The sequence below is a fragment of the Heloderma suspectum genome, chromosome 3 (genome assembly GCF_057233095.1).
Source record: "Heloderma suspectum isolate Gila_16-S chromosome 3, 16-S_ref, whole genome shotgun sequence".
Lineage (NCBI taxonomy): Eukaryota > Metazoa > Chordata > Lepidosauria > Squamata > Helodermatidae > Heloderma > Heloderma suspectum.
Window position 1 is genome coordinate 281,298,290 of NC_139460.1, and position 15,044 is coordinate 281,313,333.

The window sequence follows — 15,044 nt, forward strand, 5'->3', positions numbered from 1 at the left end:
TACCGACCAACAGCCAAAGCTCTCTGGGCAGTTCGCAAAAAAAAGTTTGGACTATGGGAAACCTGTGTACCCCAGACACCCACTGATTTATTAAAGGTGAAATCCTACACATGTTTAGACAGAACAACATTCTGCAACTCCTAGCATTCCCCAACCAACCATGCTGGCTGGGGAATGCTGGGAGTTGTAGGACTTCTTTCTGTCTAAACATGCATAGGATTGTGCCCTAAGGAGCAAGCAGTTGATCTTCCTGGTAACAGCAGTCATTGTACTTCTACCTGGAAAGCAGGGTTGACAACACTGCTGGAGGTAATTCATCAGCTTATTTGGTGAAGAACTGCAACCAGAAGAACTGCAACTAGAGTGATGATTATCACAGAGGGAAGGATCCAACCGCTTTCGGCCACTAGTGCTATTTATGTTGCACTAACTGAAACCAATGCTTACACAATGTCAATGTTATTATTTATTACATTTCTATACCGCCCCATAGCTGAAGCTCTCTGGGCAGTTTACAGAAGTTAAAACATTAAAATACAATATACAAAGTTTAAAAGCCATTTACATAAAAGTACACACACAGTATACACAAGCAGCATATAACTAAAAACAACTTTGAACAGTTGGTCGTAACTAAAGACACATCCAGGACCAATTAAAACTCATCATGTGCTGCCAAATGCCTGGTAAAAGAGATAGGGCTTCACCTGGTGCTGAAAAGACTGACAATGTTGGCACCAGGTGGACCTCATTGGGGAGCTCGTTCCACAGATGGGAGGCCACCACTGAGAAGGCCCTTTCCCTTGTTGCCACCTTCCAAGCTTCCCTCAGAGGAGGCACCCAGAGGAGGACTTTAGTTGCTGAACATAGATTCATTTCAGGAGAGGTGTGCCATCAGGTATTGTGGTCCTAAGCCAATCAGCACCTTGAATTGTGGTCAGAAGCATATAGGCAGCCAGTGCAAGCAGGCCAGAGTTGGTCTTAAATGTGCGGACCTTCTGGTCCCAGTTATTTTTATTTATTATTAAATTTATTAATCGCCCATCTGGCTGGTCACCCAGCCACTCTGGGCGATGTACAGCATACAATAAAACAGTTTAAAACAATAAAATTCTACAATAAAAACATTTTCTAAAATGCCCTAACCCACCCCAAATGCCTGCCTGAACAACCATGTTTTTAATGCACGGCGGAAGCTCATTAAAGAGGGGGCATGGCGGAGTTCCTTAGGGAGGGAGTTCCACAGAGTGGGGGCCACCACAGAAAAGGCCCACTCCCTCGTCCCCACCAGTCTAGCTGTCCTGGCTGATGGGACCGAGAGAAGGCCATCCGAGGCTGATCTTGTTAAGCGGCCTGTCTGGTGCTGCTGGAGGCGCTCCTTAAGACAGGCTGGTCCAGAACCATATAGGGTTTTAAAGGTCAAAACCAACACCTTGAATTTGGCCCGGAAAACAACTGGTAATCAGTGCAACTCCTTCAGCACTGGAGTGATGTGATCTCACCGGCAGCTGCCTTTAATCAGGCGAGCCGCCGTGTTCTGTACCAGCTGCAGCTTCCGAACCGTCTTCAAGGGCAACCCCACGTAGAGCACATTGCAGTAGTCTAAATGAGAGGAGACCAGGGCATGTACTACCGATGGGAGCAGATGGTCGGGAAGGAAGGGGCGCAGCCGCTGTATCAGATGGAGTTGATACAGTGCTGTCCGGCTCACAGCTGACACCTGAGCCTCCATGGACAGCTGGGAGTCCAAAATGACCCCCAGGCTGTGGACCTGGTCTTTCAAGGGTAGCCGTACCCCATTCAACACCAGGTCTACATCCCCCAGCCTCCTCTTGTCTCCCACCAAAAGTACCTCGGTCTTGTCAGGGTTCAGCTTCAGCTTATTCCTCCCCATCCAGCCACTCACCGTCTCCAGTCATTTGGACAGGGATTCTACGGCCAACCTTGGTGAAGATTTGAACGAGAGGTAGAGCTGCGTGTCATACGCATATTGATGACACTGCACCCCAAACCTCCTGATGATAGCCCCCAGCGGCTTCACATAGATATTAAATAGCATCGGGGAGAGGATGGAACCCGTGGCACCCCACAAGTGAGTGGCCACGGGTCCGAAACCTCCTCTCCCAGTGCTACCCTCTGGTACCTGCTGGAGAGGAAGGACCGGAACCACCGCAATACGGTGTCTCCAATGCCCAAGCCCTCCAGGCGGTCCAGGAGGATACTGTGGTCAATGGTATCAAAAGCCGCTGAGAGGTCGAGGAGAACAAGGAAGGAGCATTCACCCCTATCCAGAGCCCTCCTCATATCATCTACCAAGGCGACCAAGGCCGTTTCTGTCCCATGCCCAAGCCTGAAGCCTGACTGAAATGGGTCTAGATAATCGGTTTCTTCCAAGTGTGCCTTTAACTGCATCACCACCACCCGCTCAATCACCTTGCCCCAAAATGGCAGATTTGAGACTGGGCGAAAGTTGTTCAGAACTTGAGGATCCAAGGAGGGCTTCTGTAAGAGCGGTCTTATCACTGCCTCCTTGAGGGCTGATGGCATCACTCCCTCCTCAAGGGAGGCGTTCACCACCGCCCTGATCCCCTCACCCAGTCTCTCTCTGCAGCCCATAATGAGCCAAGATGGGCAAGGATCAAGTAAGCAGGTGGTCGGCCTTACAGATGAAAGCAGCTTGTCCACTTCATCAGGAGGAAGAAGCTGGAACCGATCCCACAAAACCGGTTTGCCACAGGCCGCCTCTTGCTCACTAACTGTATCCACAGCGTGCAGAGTAACACATCTAATCTGATCAATTTTATCTGCAAAGTGCCTTGCCAAGGCCTCACAGGAGGCCTTAGAATGCTCCAGTGGTTCAGGAGCCACAGGACCAACCAGGCTCCAGACCACTTGGAACAGCCTCCTGGGACAGCACTCTGCAGACGTGATAGAGGCAGCATAATATTCCTTTTTTGCTGCCTTCACCGCCATGTGATAGGCTGAAGATACAGCTCTAGCCCGTGTCTGATCGTCTTTGGAACGAGACTTATAAGTCTGGCTGCTGCATTTTGCACAAACTGCAGCTTCTGAGCCGTCTTCAGAGGCAGCCCCATGTAGAGGGCATTGCAGTAATCTAACTTGGAGGTTACCAGAGCATAGACAACTGAAGCCAGGTTCTCCCTGTCCAGGTAGGGGCGTAGCTGGGCCACCAAGCGAAGTTGGTAGAAGGCACTCTGTGCCACTGAGGCCACCTGAGCTTCAAGTGACAAAGATGGTTCCAGGTGGACCCCCAAGCTGCGGACCTGCTCCTTCAGGGAGAGCGCAACTCCATCCAGAACAGGTTGAGCACTCTCCATCCGGTCAGTAGAACCACCCACCAGCAGCATCTCAGTCTTGTCTGGACTGAGCTTCAGTTTATTAGCCCTCATCCAGTCCATTGTCACAGCCAGGCACTGATTCAGCACATCCACAGCCTCACCTGAAGAAGATAAAAAGGAGAAATAGAGCTGCATGTCATCAGCATACTGATGACAGCACACTCCAACTCCGGCTGACCACACTCAATCATTTCATGTAGATGTTGAACAGCATGGGGGACAAAACTGACTCCTGTGGAACCCCACATGGAGAATCCATGGTGCCAAGCAGTGTTCCCCAAGCACCACCTTCTGGAGCTGACCCTCCAAGTACAAGAAAAACCACTGCAATACAGTGCCTTCCACTCCCAACTCAGAGGATCGTCCCAGAAGAATACCATGGTTGATGGTTTTGAAAGCCACTGAGAGATCAAGGAGAATCAGCAGGGTCAAACTCTCCCTGTCCTTCTCCTGACATAAGTCATCATACAGGGTGACCAAGGCTGTTTCCGTGCCAAAACCTGGTCTGAACTCCTACTGAAATGGATCCAGATAATTGGTCTCATTCAAGAGTGGCTGGAGCTGGCTTGCAACCACCCGCTCAAGGTCCTTGCCCAGGAATAGAACATTTGCAACCAGCCTATAATTATTAAGATTTTCTGGGTCCAGGGAGGATTTCTTCAGGAGTGGTCACACCACCACCTCTTTCAGGCGGCCTGGGACCACTTCCTCTCACAAGGAGGTATTAATCACCTCCATGCTTGCAGGCATGGTTTCCTGGGAAAGCTGCTGTGCTAGCAAGTGCTACTGACTCTGCACAAGCACTGGTTTTTGCTAATGCAACATAAATAGTGGCAGTGGCTGAGCACTGCTGGATCCGTCCCCTATTAATTAAATGCCTTGCATTGTTATTGTATATCCTCCACGTGCGGGTTCAACCGTCTTCTATTTGCAGGTATAGATTGTTGCCTTAGCAGAGAGCCTCCAGGTATGTATTTTTGCCATGAAGCTGCTGAGCTCCTGGAGGGACAGCTGTCTGCCAGAATTCTCTAGCAAACCGTTTTGTAGAATAAAAATCCAGCTTTTTAAGTAGTTACTTGATACAAAATGTATTTCCTGATTCTTGTAACAAAAGTGCAGATAGGTGAATTTCATCGAAGAGGAAGTGCGTGGAATGCCAAGTGCCGCTTGCCAATCATTCTGCGTATTTTTTTCTATTGCATAGGTTCCTCCGAAATCCCTCCTGGATCAGATCTCCCCCCGCCCCAAGCAGTTAGGCAAGCCCTCTTTTCTTGTTGGGCTGTGTAACACTACATTTTGGGCATTTCTACACCAGCCTAAAATCCTGCGTTTAAAACAGGACTTTCTGCTTCCGTTTTAAATGCAGGATCACCACTGACTCCGTTTACATGCGTTTCCTTCCCCTCCACCCCCCTTCTCCCTGTATCTGAGGGGATCTCTACACCTCAAGTTTATTGCGCATTCATGGTTGCTCACTCACTGAATTGTGCGGGTCCATTACATGACATCGTCATTGTCCAGTCATTATTCCACTATTTCCTCCCACTTATCCCGTGTTTTCCTCAAACTGAAAAAAGGGGTATTTTTCCAGATACGCACAAATGGAGCACCATGTCCTCCTCATGTATTTCTCCCCTTGCGTGAATGAAGCACTGAGTGTGGTTGTTGGGGGCGTGGTCATGATGTCGAAGGTGGTGACAAAGGTCTGATGGGCGTTCAGCCTTCCTGCTCCTGCACCATTTTGGCTCCTCGCCATTTTCAGCCTGCCTGTTCAAAACAGAGTGGCAGAGCAGCACAGTGGCAGCGAGGGGGGAGGGCGGCAGAGGGGCTGAGCAGCAGGGACTGGCCAACAGCATGGAAGAGGGTGGTGGGGCCCGGGGAGATCAGAGGGGAGCTGTCTGCATGTCATTCCCCATCCACTAGTCATGTGCAAGGTGAGGGAAAGGGGCAGGAACCCAGGAGCAAATATCGCTGAACCTGGAGAGCGTGTAACGCCTCTTCACGGAAACATAATGCTATGGGAATGGCCATCTACAGAGGATGAAGCGTGTGCAAAGGGAATCAGTTGTGATCCTGCATTTAAAACGGAAGTGAAAAGCCGCATTTTAAATGCAGGATTTTAGGCTGGTGTAGAAATCCCCTGAGTCTTCCATTATCTTTCATTGATCTCACTCCTCTTCTTGCCACTTTAAGTCTTTTCACGGAGGAAACTGAAGCGGAACACAGCAGGGTAATTTGATAGCTCATTATCAGCGATCTATTTAAAAATGGAACGAAGGGCATTTAGTGCAGGAGGGTCACGGCAGGGTTGCTGCGTCATGTAAAGAACCCGCACACCTCCGTGAAGGAGCAATCTCAATCGTAGGATAAAAGCCGGGTGTGAAGGAGCCTTTTGTTCTGAACCCAGAGAAGATATTAACACGGAATGAACATGGTGTTTTACTGGGACCTGAATAGAGAACCTAAGAAGAGCCCTCCTGGGTCACAGCATTCTGTTCACACAGTGGCAAACCGGCTGCCCCAATGGGAAGCCCACAAGCCAGACAGAAGTGCCATGGCACCCTCCCACTTATGTACACCAGCAACAGGCATACAGAGGCATACTGCCTCTGATACTGGGAGTACTATGCAGCTATCACAACTATAACCCTTGATAGACTTTCTCTTCCATGAATTTGTCTAATCCCCTTTTAAAGCTATCGAAATTGGTGGCCATCCCCACATCTTGTGGTAGCAAATGCCAACTATCCACTGTGTGAAGTACTTCCTTTTATCTGTCCTGAATCTTCCATTATTCAGTTTCATTGGATGAGCCAGGGTTCTGCTTTTATGACAGATGCCACTTTCTCCACACTATGCATACTTTTATACACCTCTGTCATATCTCCCCCCACACTTACACACCCTTTTTCTACGCTAAAGAGCCCCAAACATTAAAGTTTTTTTTCCCATAGGGGAGTTGCCCCAGCTTCTTGATTGTTTTTGTTGCCCTTTTCTGCAACTTTTCCAGCTCTACAATATCTCTTTTGAGATGTGTTTACCAGAACGGTACACAGTATTCCAAGTTACACAGTACTGTATTGTACTGGTATACTGTACAGTGTACACAGCATTCCAATCTATTCAAATGAATGGGACTTAAGTTAGACTAACATTTGATACGGCCCATTTGATGCAACCTTTTGTATCTGGGGGACCAAATGCCTTGTTTAGTAATGCAGGAGGGGATTATTTACTACCCTTATTTGGAACAAACATAGCTGCTTTATATTTCTTCAGCTCCACTAGATGGCATCTCATCTTTTCATCTTCCATTTGTTCACCAAATTTCATAAGGGAAAGAACAGTAGCCTGCGGGGAACAGAAAGTGAAAATCCATTTGCTGTGTCATCCTCAGCAGTGCCAATGCAAGACAGTGCAAATTTCTTTTGGTACTGAGAAGTTCCATAATGGCCTATAGGCATTATTTTCTCATTAAACCCACCAAACAGGGAAGGGTGGGGAATATCTACCATCCTTGCCTGTCGCAAACTCTGTGCACAACAGAAACCCTGTTATTCTCATAGAAATTGCAGAAGTCAAAAAAGAGGTTGGCAAAGGGTAGCTTCTATTCACTTTGTTCCTAAGATTGGCTGTACAATCTGTGCCATTGCCTTCCATCTGAGTTAGTTTTTCTTGTGTCATCACTAGACATATACAATCTCTTGGAGATGTATTTGGTTAAATGATGGGCAGTACAGAGCTGCCTAGAAAAAAGCACCCATCTATCTACTTACTAACAGTAGTGTAGCGGAGACAGGGCTCGCAGGGACGCAGCCCTGGCACTTTTTCATTAGCAGGGACTCTGATGTCATCTGCCACCCCCCTCAGAATTCCCTGTTCCCTCTCAGCTTAGCTGCGATCCTCACTGTAGCTGTGGGAGGAATGCATTTTCCAAGCAACAATATATTGTTCCATGTTGGAAGGCAAAGTATTTGGGATGACTTGGTCTGGAATGGGCAATTAAGACCTATTTGCTTCACCAAAAACGTACTCCTGGTGGAGATGAAAACTCCTAGAACTGGTTTGTTAATATGGATCGACACAGCTGCCTGAAAGTTTTGGACTGCCCTTAGAGACTGGCACAATGAGCTCCTGCATTTCCAAATGTATCACTACACCACTCTGTGTGTGTGTGTGTGTGTGTGTGTGCGCGCGCACGCATGTGTAGTTCAATCCAGCTGGGTGTGTGGATGTTTCTGTTGGAGCAGGAGGGGGAAATATAATGAAGGAGCTTAGGGAAGGCTAATTGGTAATGTTGGGGCGCTAAGGTAGTGTGCAAGGGGGCTGTTTAAATGAGAAGGGATTTGTCCATGAGCGCTGAGTTGAGAAGGTGAAGCTTCCATAGAGTATCATATTTTGAAAACCTAAAATATTTGTGAGTGAGTGAGTGAGTAAGTGAGTGAAAAAGATTTTAACTCCCCTGCATTTTTTCTCAGACAATTGAAATACCCCCACCTTACTCTCAGCTGCACTATTTTTGGATCCCAGTTGAAGGCTGTATATCTTACAAGGTTGTATAATCTTAGAAGGGGGCGTGGCTGTGACTGTCACAAAGGGACCCTGAACTTCTGAATTTGCCACTACACTACTACCTACTAATGATGGAGTGCACAAAATATGACTTTATTTAGGCTGCAGCTTAGCTTGCAGTTTAGATATTAATGATACTGAAACTGATTTTCTAAAACATCTGTGTCCCTCATTGTAGCCATGCTGCTTAACCGTTCATGGACAATAATTGCAGGGTGGAGGGAGGAAGCTATCCCATTTGTTCTTCCGCACAACTGAAATGTTAAAGTAAAAAATGAAAATGAGAGCTTGATCTCAGTTCATAATATGCTTCCAACTGTGTTGAATTGGAGAAAATCCCTTAATCTGAGTTCTGGCTCCTTTTGAATTCTGATGAGCCCCATAGAGAGCTCATGGGCCTTGTATTCCCCTTAAGTGAGTGCTGCTGCAAGAAAACATGTGATCTAAGGTAAGGTATGGGAAGGAGCTTCCAATTTTATACTGGACACCACAGTAACTGGGAAAGCAAGCCTAAGGATGCAATCCTATACTCACTTACCTAGGAGTAGTCCCATTTAACTAGGTGGGACTTACTTCTGAGTGGACACTGCACTGTTGAACTCTGAATGTAAGCGAGGGTGGAGAAACACTGGACAAATGAAACATAGTAACTGGCCAGAAATGGAGTCATGAAAGGATGAATGTGAAGAGTACCCTTGTAGTAAGAGGATGGGGCTGGGGGCTATTTCTTGGGCTTGCCACCATTGCTAGTTCTGAGGGAGCAACAGCAACAAACACAACATCAGTTTAGTCCAGCTTCAAATACGTTGGTTTTCTGCCAAGCAGAATCCTTCCCCAAATGCTATTAAAGTGTCAAAGATGGGATATAGCAGCAGTTTGTTCTTTTCCTCAGCCTACCCAATTATAGGAAGCTGCCTTATGTGGAATCAAGCCACTGGTGCATTAGCCCAGTATTGCCAACATGGACTGGCAACAGCTCTCCAGGGTGTCAGGGAGGATTCTTTCCTAGCTGGGGCCTGAACTTGAGACCTTCTGTATGCAAAGTAGCATAGATGATATTTGGGGCCTGAATTACCACAGTCCTCCTTTCCTTCCCCTCCATGCTCACTCTCCTTGCTTGTTACTTATACTTATCCTTGTTCACATTTGCCTTCTGTCCCACAGTCCTTTTTTTCTTTTTCTTTTTGCCATGTCCCTCTTGATTTTCTCTTTCCCCTTGACACCTTTGACTCTCTCACCCTTGCCATCCCAGACTTACTTGCACAAGTTTCTGTCACACTGCTGTGTTAATTCCCGTCCGTCCCAATGGAATTAAGATCTCTCAACATGCTGCCTCTGACTCTTTCCATGTTAAACTTTCACACAATATGGCATTTTGCAATGCTTATGTAAGCCTTAATGATGAAAAATGTCTTAGACAGGAGAAGAAAATGGCTTCAGATTCAGAGCTATGTTTCATGTAATCAGTGATGCTTAAAGAAAAAAAACATAAATATCTGATGTTTTTTTTAAATATTAGATGAACTTAGAATAAAATGTTTTAAAAGGGTTAAAATTGAATGCTCAGAAAATGGTATTATATAATTTGAATCTGATTTTTTGGCTGTCAAAAATGACAAGTATTTCAAACCTCTTACCTGCAAATTCCAGAATTATTGCTCTCACTGAACAATCCTATGAGATAAAAAGTCCCTTTTTAGAACTCTTGTTCCTTTTGCTGACTTTTGCATACTGTTTTGAGCTGTGCTTTTTAAAGCTGTGTTGCTTTATTGTTGGATTTGTATTTTTATTTTTTGTTAAATTGTTTTTAGTTCGAAGTTGTTTTTAGTTATATGTTGTTTGTGTATATTGTCTGTGTGCTTTTATATAAATGGCTTTTAAACTTTGTCTGTTGTATTTTAATGTTTTAACTTTTGTAAACCACCCAGAGAGCCTGGGCTATGGGGCAGTTTAGAAATGTAATAAATCCATCAATAATAAGTGGGGAGGGGGAGGGGGAGGGGCCTAGAGACCCAATACAAAACTGTCTAAAGTGGCTTCTGCAGTCTCCTCCCCACCCCCGGGACTGCCCCCTTTTTGCCCCCTCCGCACTCTATTTATGAGCATGGAGATGGTGGCAGAAAGAACTGCCAGCTATGAGGGGGAGGTGAGCACCGTTTCTGGAAACCGAGGTTGGATGACCTCAGTTTCCAAAAACTGAAAAATCCTATGGCCCTATAAACAGTGTCTAGTGGCCATAGGATGTCTCTCCTCAAAAGCAAAACAAAACAGACAGCTTTTGTCTTTTCTTTCTTTCTTTCTTTCTTTCTTTCTTTCTTATCCCACTGTTCCACCAAAAAATGGCGCTCAAGGCAGCTAACAATAAAATCCAGATTAAAGTCAAAATCTTAAAAAAACACATAAAAACAAATACCTTACAAGACAGCAATACAGAAATAAACAGCACCAACCAATTAAAACACCCTTCAGCAACAGACCAGTTTATATGCCAAAGGCTTGCCTGAATAAAAATGCTTTTGCCTTCCAGCAGAAGGACAACAGAGAGGAGGACAACGCAGCCTCCCTTGGTAGGGGGTTCCAGAGCCTGGGAGCAGCCACTCAGGGCCCTCTCTCGCATCTCCATCAAACCTGCCTCTGATGATGGTGGTACTGAGAGAAGGTCCTCCACCAATGATCTTAAGATGGGGCAGGCTCGTATGGGAGAAGGTGGTCTTTCAGGTAGCCTGGTACCAAGCAGTATGAGGCTTTATAGGTTATCGCTAGCACTTTGAATTGTGCCCAGAAACAGACCAGTAGCCGGTGAAGCTGTTGTAACCGGGGAGTCATGTGCTCTGTGTAAATGGCCCTGGTCAACAGTTTGGCTGCAGCACTCCAGACCAGCTGATGTTTCTGAACAGTTTTCAAAGGCAGCACCACATATAGCCCCACAATTGAACATTTGAAGATTCAAAGATGTGAAGCTGTCAGGAACACCCTAGCTGCCTCTTGCAGTCCCCACCAATAGCCAACTCAAGACACAGACGACAAGCATTCTTTCCGAGACTTTATTCCTTTATTACTCTATGACTCCTTCAGATACTAATAACTAGTGACAAAGCAAGGAACAGCACTGGGGAAAGATAGCAGAGTAGCCTAAGCTCCAAGTAAGTCAGTTGGTCCCCGTTTGAAGGAGAACCATGGGAAGACCCTGAACTTATGGGCTAGGGAGAGATCCTCCCTCTTTCCCTTGGGTCCTCGGGACGCGACCGTTGTTTGAGCGCCAAATGAGTGGTACGCCTCCTTTCTGCGCCTTCCATCTGTCGCCGCTCCCTGTGTCTGCGCCAAGCATCCAGCAAGCCCCCTTCCAGCGCTCTCTCACTGCCAGGGTCACTATCTATCCCAGGAATGCTGGCAGGAGGAATCTCTGCCAGCGGCTGTGCTTGTGAGAGATGAGTGAACTCCTCTCCCATGGATTGCTGTTCCTCCTCAGAATCAGAACTGCTCTGGGGCTCTATTGGCTCAGTTTCCACCCTGACAGAAGCTTTGAATCTTCAAATCTTCAAAGATCATGCCTGAATTAGAAAAAAAAATTGCGGAGAAGCCACGATTCTTTGAAGATAACACCTTAATTTTTTTTAAAGGCCGAAGTGGGGGATAGAAGGGGGTAAAACTTAGTCTCATTTGAAGGGATGGAACGACCCCCTGCTCAGTGCAGGAAGCCTGATTCCCAGGTGGTCGCCCATCCAACTACTGACCGGGGCCAACCCTTCCGAGATCAGACAAGCACGCGCACATCCAGCCCTTTGCTTGTTGCTGAGGAAACACTGAGTGCTGAGGAAGCTATGTAATCAGTAGCCGGAAGATGACATGGGGCTGTCGAGAGCTGTGATTGGACAGGAGGGAAATGCAAACACCACCATATACGGACAGGCAGGGGAGGGGACTACGACCAGATACAGTAGCGAAGGCAGAAAATCAGAGCACATTAAAGGGACATACCGGGATATCAGGGTATTGAAAGTGGGAGCATGGAAGCGGGAAATTCCAGTTCCAATTTGAGGCGGGTACTGCGTAGTGTGGAAGATGGGAAGTGAAACCTCATTGGAAGCAAAAAAAACCCATAAGTGTAGATTGGTCCTAAGGCATAAATGACCATGGCCAGGTCAGACAACTTTGTGGATGGGTACAATTGGTAATAAGACATCCCTGTCTGATTACCCAGAGGTGATTTTTTACATACCAGGGGTGACCAGTCGAGTGTCTGTTTACAAGTCTGCTATAAAAGCATTGCTTTTCTATTTGCAGGTTATCTGAAGAACCACCTCTTCCTGGATGAATCTGCCCATTATGATTGTCACGTCTGGCTCTAGTCACAAGTCACAAGAGCATGGTTGTGTAAGCTATGCTTAGAAAAGAACTGCAGCAAGGAAGAAAATTTGGGGGAAATTCTCATGGGTTGGGTTTGGGTTTATTGTGCTAACCTTATTTAGGAAGTGACTGAAGAGTGTGTGCAAGTGTCTTTTTTTAATTGTGCAATCATCTCTCTGGCAGCCTCGGCTTCCCACACTTCAATTGAAGCCCAGGGAAGACATCATCAGGTAATTCCTCTCATAGGGCTTTTTTTTTTTTTAATCAGGAAGCGCAGGCGGTGGAGAGACTGTAGAGCAATTGAGAGATGTGTAATAGAAAGAAAACACACAGACAGCACCCTTGGCTGCCTCACAGTGATTATGTAAGCTCAAATACACCACCGAAACAAATTATAGAACACCCTGGGAATGAGGCAGAACAATGAAAGCCTGTTTCATGGGGGAAGACAACTTTCATGAAATTGCAGGGCAGATTTTGGCGGAGCATTAACTCCACCCCTTCCCTGGAGCTAGTCAACACTGCTCCCCTCACATCTGCTGTGTGGTGGTTGCAAAATAGGGACCAGCCTGCCAACACAGTTGATGCTGGTGCTACTTAAAGTGGTAATGTGCACGCGCACACACACACCCCCCCTTAGAAAAAGAAGTTGTGCTACAACCCCTGCCAATGGTGGCCCTACCTGTGAGAAACTGTTGAAAATTTATCCTCTGCCGTGGCGAATTTCAGTGAAATTGTCCCCGAAGTTCTCTGCCCATAAATCTAGTAGAGAATTTTGAGAGGCCATTTGCGCATAGCTCTAATATATACACACAGTTTTGTATGCATATTACATGGGCTGTCTTGACACGAGGCATTTATCCTGCACTCGTGATTGGTCATTCACAGAAGTTTGTGGGTCATTGACATGACACCGTCAACCTCCAGGCCACATCCAGCTGTTTTTGATCTTTGTTCTGCAAAACAAACAAAGAAACAAAAAACCCACCCTGGAGATAATCCACTATTTAGATGTAAATCCGCTTTAATGGCTGTGTGTAAATGTGCAGTTTTGCTATAACCACAGCCTGGGAAAAAGAGGCCATTGGGCTAGCAGGAAAATCGCAACTGCCCTCCTCCACAGTGTGTCTGCCTGTTGACCTAGACTGAGAGGAGAGCTTTCTTGGCTGGGTTAGGAGAGGGTCAAAGCAAGAGCAGAGCTGGCTGTGGAGGAGGAAGAAGAAGAGGGTCACCTCCCATGTAAATAGCTGACAGCAATGAAGCCACACACCCCCACACTGCTTTGCAGAGACAGAGAGAGAGAGAGAGAGAGAGAGAGAGAGAGAGGCTTGAATTCCTCCAGAGATCCACTGATTCACAGCTTGCTCTCTGCCCTGAGGCTGCAGAAAACTTGCCTGTGTAAAGAGCTGATCTTTATCTCACTTAGAGTGCAAAAACAGAAACCCCGGTAAATTGTGAAATAAAAAGCCTCATGTGAGGAGGCTCATGGACTTCAATCAAAGTTTATTACCTGTAGATGGCTTCATTTTAGCATTGTCAGCCTCATAGTGGAGAAGGGTTTCCTGCTCGTTTTGATAGACGATAGTCTGATTTTAAAAGACCTGACTGACAGCTGGTTGATTGGAGCAATATTTGACAGTGGTAATCTGCATTATGTAAGATTAACCAGGCAGAGTAATTAATTTACATACTCTTTAGCAACATTGGGCACTTGGAACTCCTGTGCAATCTTTGCATTGTGAAGGGAATATTTAAAGAGCAGGCAGCATGCTGGGGTAGGGAAATGAAGATGAAATACCTTCTAACAGAGGAACAAGCAAGATCAACTCAGATTGGCAGACTAGATTACAACGTGTGATCACAGACTAACAAATTAGGACACCTCCTATTCTCCAACCCACCCTCCCTATTTTACCTTGCATTCCACTTGGTGATTTTTTTTTAGCCCTTCAGTTTTAAAAATGGTGTTAGGGCATTTTTAGTTCTTTGTACTGTTGCTGGTATTTATCTTGGTTCCTATTTGGTTTTATTCTTTTTTAAACTTATGTTTTTTATACTATGTTTTACTATGTTGTTGCATTTTATGGTTTTAAGTTTTGTTTTGTGAACTATCCAGAGAGTTTCAGCTGATGGGTGGTACAGAAATGAAATGAATATAAAATTAATAAATCCTGTACCCCTTCCCTCCCCCCCACCCTAAGACTGCAATTCTATACACCAGCCTTCCTCAATCTGGTGCCTTCAGATGTTGGACTACAGCTTCCACCATCCACAGGCCTTGATGGCCGGAGATACTGGGAGTTGTAGTCCAACACATCTGGGGAGCACCAGTGGGGAAGGCTACTCTGCACGCTTACCTGTGTGTAAGTGCCATTGAACTCATTGGGATTTGCTCCTAAGTAAACATGCTTAGACTGCATGAATATGTTACAGGCAAACTCTCAGTGTTGGGGATGTCTGGTTGTGCCCATGCTAATGCATGAGTGACCACCTTGAAGGGAAACTGACCAATGTGAGAGATGATCTGGATTTATTGGGAATGCCTGGATAGGACTATAAAATCCTTGACAAGACCATCCAAAAACCTATTCCAAACAGCCTGTATTTTTTACTGCTCTGACACAGGAATTGGCCTATACAACAAACACACACACACACATCAGTGGAACCTGTTCACCCATGTTTGCACCATCTTAGGAAGTAAACTCTCACCTACTGAACTTAGTACCTTCAAACGAAGATTGTAATTGGGTGTTTTTCTTTTGT

The 15,044-nt window shown here is 46.1% G+C and overlaps 1 protein-coding gene across 1 annotated transcript in view; it reads right to left on the bottom strand.

Moving 5' to 3' along the window:
• Positions 1-454: 454 nt before the first annotated feature.
• Positions 455-15,044, bottom strand: part of LOC146351340 (uncharacterized) — a 43,589-nt gene continuing 28,999 nt past the window's right edge. The window contains exons 2-3 of the mRNA XM_084847115.1: positions 6,599-6,710; positions 455-3,460 (exon numbers count right to left, since the gene is read on the bottom strand). Of these exons, the coding sequence (XP_084703241.1) occupies positions 2,964-3,460; positions 6,599-6,692 (591 nt within the window). The 5' untranslated portion in view covers positions 6,693-6,710 and the 3' untranslated portion in view covers positions 455-2,963. The remainder of the gene's footprint in view (positions 3,461-6,598; positions 6,711-15,044) is intronic.